General features: G+C 38.0%; 1 protein-coding gene across 3 annotated transcripts; it reads right to left on the reverse strand.

The window, feature by feature from the left end:
- Window positions 1–257: 257 nt before the first annotated feature.
- Window positions 258–3,848, reverse strand: LOC110444686. Of its 3 annotated transcripts, none has more exons than XM_021489049.1 (6): window positions 3,613–3,848; window positions 3,096–3,464; window positions 2,623–2,725; window positions 2,346–2,470; window positions 1,205–1,340; window positions 258–584 (listed from the first exon to the last, which is right to left on the reverse strand). In XM_021489049.1, exons 1-6 carry the CDS (start codon window positions 3,838–3,840, stop codon window positions 541–543), a joined length of 1,005 nt encoding a protein of 334 aa, XP_021344724.1. In that variant the 5' UTR covers window positions 3,841–3,848; the 3' UTR covers window positions 258–540. The 3 variants fall into 3 exon arrangements, with proteins under 3 accessions (XP_021344724.1, XP_021344723.1, XP_021344726.1); XM_021489048.1 differs by having other exon boundaries at window positions 2,623–2,728; XM_021489051.1 differs by having other exon boundaries at window positions 258–598; window positions 2,623–2,728.
- Window positions 3,849–3,890: the final 42 nt, after the last annotated feature.

A 3,890-nucleotide genomic window follows, 5' to 3' on the forward strand; every position in this document is an offset into this window, starting at 1 on the left:
AACGTTGCTCAAACACTTTGACCACTGGGTGCTTAGGGAAGATTCGATTCCGCCGGGGAGCATGTCTAACCACATTTGTGTGTGTGACCTTCATCTTCCGACGAGGAACATTTCTTAATTGTAATGAACAGGCATGGGCCTGCATGGCTTTTGTATTAATCTGTGAAATTTTAGCTCACTGTCAGGAACATTATTATATCTACGTAACCCATTGGTCTTTGAAGTGTATAAATAGGTAAAAGTCAAAACCTAGCCATTTTCGTTTGATGCTCAACACTTGCCTACTATACTGTCAAATGACAAAAGTGCTATATAATCCATTATTTGCGATCGAACTTTCTTGGAATGAACTTTGGTATTAACTTAAACTGTAAGTCTGATTGATATGTACTCCCTGGTGGGCTTGAATCTTCCAGTAACATCTGATATTTGACAGTCACATAGGTTCTCGCCGAGATATGAATAATTCAACAGAGATGCAATGGACAGTTAACAGAACGAAACTTAATGAAATGCATAGAAACTCAGCCTAATGGAAACTTACACTTGTGCCGATTTGTCCAGAAACTGTGGTGTCATCGCATCTGGAACAGGAATGCTACATACATTGTTATTTATATAGTTGTCTCTTAACAAGTCTGTTTAACACGAAAAACGGACCACTCCAATACATACTGATTCCTACACAACTGCACTGTTACTTGTCTGTGTAACTTTGCGCTAAAAATGTGGATTATATATATATTGCCAAGTAGTTTATATTTGTTACCGCAACACATTGTCTTGTCCTGATACAATAAATGTCGCCTACCACGACACTTCTATGTCATACAATAAAACAAAATCTGATGACCCAAGGTATAACGCACATGTAGGTGTTAAGGGCGATAACTCCCACTGACTGAATATCAACTGACGTGTTGCTTTCCATGTTTTTCTCGTGCAATCGAGGACACGGCATTTTCTTTCGGAAATTATCTTTCAGATAAGAGGTAATAAACCCATACAGATAACATTGATACATGTTATAGTACATATTACGTGCATAAACCTATAAACATATAGCTATAATAGCTCTAGCACACACAAGGTGAAGAACTAGAAACCTACCTCTTCACAATATTGGTCAATTTTCAAGTGTGTAAGCTTGAAACCCACTTCACGATTTGGAAATATTTATAAATGTAATGGTTTACATACTGACCATCAGACAAATCTACGTGGTCTGTGATAGGTGATGTAACCGCTAGACTATCCGGTCCTGTTTCACCGCTGGAGAGGCGGGTCATTTTTCGGACAGGAGATCCAAGTGTTGTGTCCTTTTCAACAGATACCCAAGTCTGAAATGATTCAAAATATGTTCTCTTTTTACTGCATAACTTCTTTTTAGAACAAGAGATTTTTCGACGGAAACTTCTGTCTTTGAAAGGAGAGAATCTGGCTCCTCTGGGAAAACAGTTGGATCCGACATAAGATGGCATCTGCAACATGGAGGGCTACTGACTAAGTATCCCATTGGGATATGTTCACGACCTACTTACTTCACACAAAAACCTCTTAAGGATCGTTTGAAACCGGCCACCAATCACAATATGTGTTATTTTTTTTTCCATGGAAGCGCGATTTATCCTGGAGACGGAGGAACTTGAAAAGAAGGATAGGTCCATGGGTTCTGATGAACCAGCAGTTATACGTTTAGCAGCAGCACGCCGGGGAAAATAGGAGACGGTAATTCGTACATGACAGCGGGAGTAACTCCAAACAACAAAACCAAGAAATTTCAAGGATGACATCGGTGCGATTTGTTGTTGAATAAGAATCTGTTGAGTGTGCATTGAAGCCAAAATAAAGAAACTGAAAACGGTTCAACCGAGAGCTGTAAGTTAAGCATTGGGTGACAGGTACAAAAGTGTCTCTGCCATGTTGAAGAATCATGGATGACACACCTTCAGCAGCGCACGATTATGTTGTCTATCTAACTTTTAATTCTGTTTCGACAATATTATCAAGGAAGGGGTTTTCTTTCTGAACGAAAACGTTATAAATAGAGCACCGTGTAAAATATCAGATTTTTTTTGCAACAATATCTGGAATTTCTCACAATCCTATAATCAATGCACGACTATTTACCGAGTCTCGGCTAATTTCTTTTATTTCAATAAGACGTGAATCAGGTAATATATGTAAAACTCTAGATAGAAACTTTTAATGATAATACCTTGTACTAAAATGTAAGGATGCCTATATTCTATTATTAACATGAAATCAGCAAAACAATTGTCATTTTGCAGAGAAATGGTATAATACTAGTCATCTAGAATATAACAATATTGAGGTGACGTTACCTGACTGTTTGTGACCGCCGTGTTGACAATATATCTCACGTGGGTCTGCTGCTCCGTCATCAAAGAGTGTATAAAATCGCCCATCTCGCTAAGTTTATTGTCTATCTGTCCACGGAAAAACTTATCTGCAACATATTGTTAAAGACAGTTTATACTGCTTTCGCATTTATAGTATGATGCTCTTGTTAAATAACTCTTGTTAAATAATGTTTTTTCCCTTCATGTTTGAATGCTAATCTTATCTGCTGAATATTTACATGTCTAAATAGTTACTCACCAAAATGATATATGAGATCATCAATTTTGTTGTTTCCATGCAGACAAATATCTGCTTCTGCGTCTGACCAATCGATAGGAAAATTGTTCCAAGCACTACCGACCTGCTTGTCAACAGACAATGATTGTAAAAAAGTTATGTGCTCCATACTTATCAGTCACATACATTTGTACCACGTGGTTAATACCAACGAAAAACAAAACTGGACTAAGATAGCTATCGGGTAGGCATTTTTTTTTAAGAATAATCTTTTTAAGAATAGATTTCTGGTTTTATATGAGGACAGCTTCAGTTATGTGGGATAATGGTATTTTAATGCCAGGCAAGATCCGGTTACTAAATTGCATCTCTTGAATTTGATTTGGTTGTAAAGTATTGGCGGTTTAGCCATTGATGTCACTGTTGCCGAGAAGGAGATTTAATTTTCTATTAAGTATAGAAGATTTTACATTGTACTATAGGTTTAATAATACCTCTTGATCTGTGGGACTTGTTTCCAACTGACAACTACTACTGGTGCTGTGGCCAGAAAACCCCACATCTCGCTCACTTTCGGACTCTGTGGAAAACTGACCAGCCTCATGAACGAAATGGTCCATTCTTGCCTCATAGCTGGCTTGAGTAGAACTTGTTTGCGCCAAATTTTCTGTCGGTTCAGAGTTCATACTGACCATACTGTGTTCGTTAATACCATTACCAATATGGTGACAAAGATTGGATCTTTGGTGACAGCTGGCGTCTGTATCAAAATAACCTGGCACTGGATCTCCATGTGAAAACTGTGTCTGATCACTGATAGTGTTGTTGTCGGGGTGGAAATCCGCTTTGGTGGATTGGTCAGGCTATCACGGAACACATGAAATAGCGTCGCATAAGTTAGAGAAATAAAACACTAATATGTCAATTTGATCGAACGTGCAATTAGGACATCATTAGAACAATTCAATGAAATGACTAGAATTACGATTAGGTAAAAACAACATTACTCACCATGGGAGACAACCCGTAAACTATGTTTCCTGATGCTGTGGCAAGGTAACTCTGTACACTATTTTCTTCAATGGATCTGGATGTAAAACTCGGCTGTCGACCTCTCCGTCTAGCACAGGGATTTGAGTTAACATCAGACGATTTAGCAGATGGAATGAAAACATTACCGTTTGGAAGAAATGCTTCTGGTCCTAAGCCGGCTTCTGACACCATGTGATCTGATGTCATATCTTTAAAAACACTGTAAAAATACCTCTTATTTTTCAATATCCTTAACA

The sequence above is a fragment of the Mizuhopecten yessoensis genome, unplaced genomic scaffold (genome assembly GCF_002113885.1).
Source record: "Mizuhopecten yessoensis strain PY_sf001 unplaced genomic scaffold, ASM211388v2 hete_36161344, whole genome shotgun sequence".
In the NCBI taxonomy this organism is placed as follows: domain Eukaryota; kingdom Metazoa; phylum Mollusca; class Bivalvia; order Pectinida; family Pectinidae; genus Mizuhopecten; species Mizuhopecten yessoensis.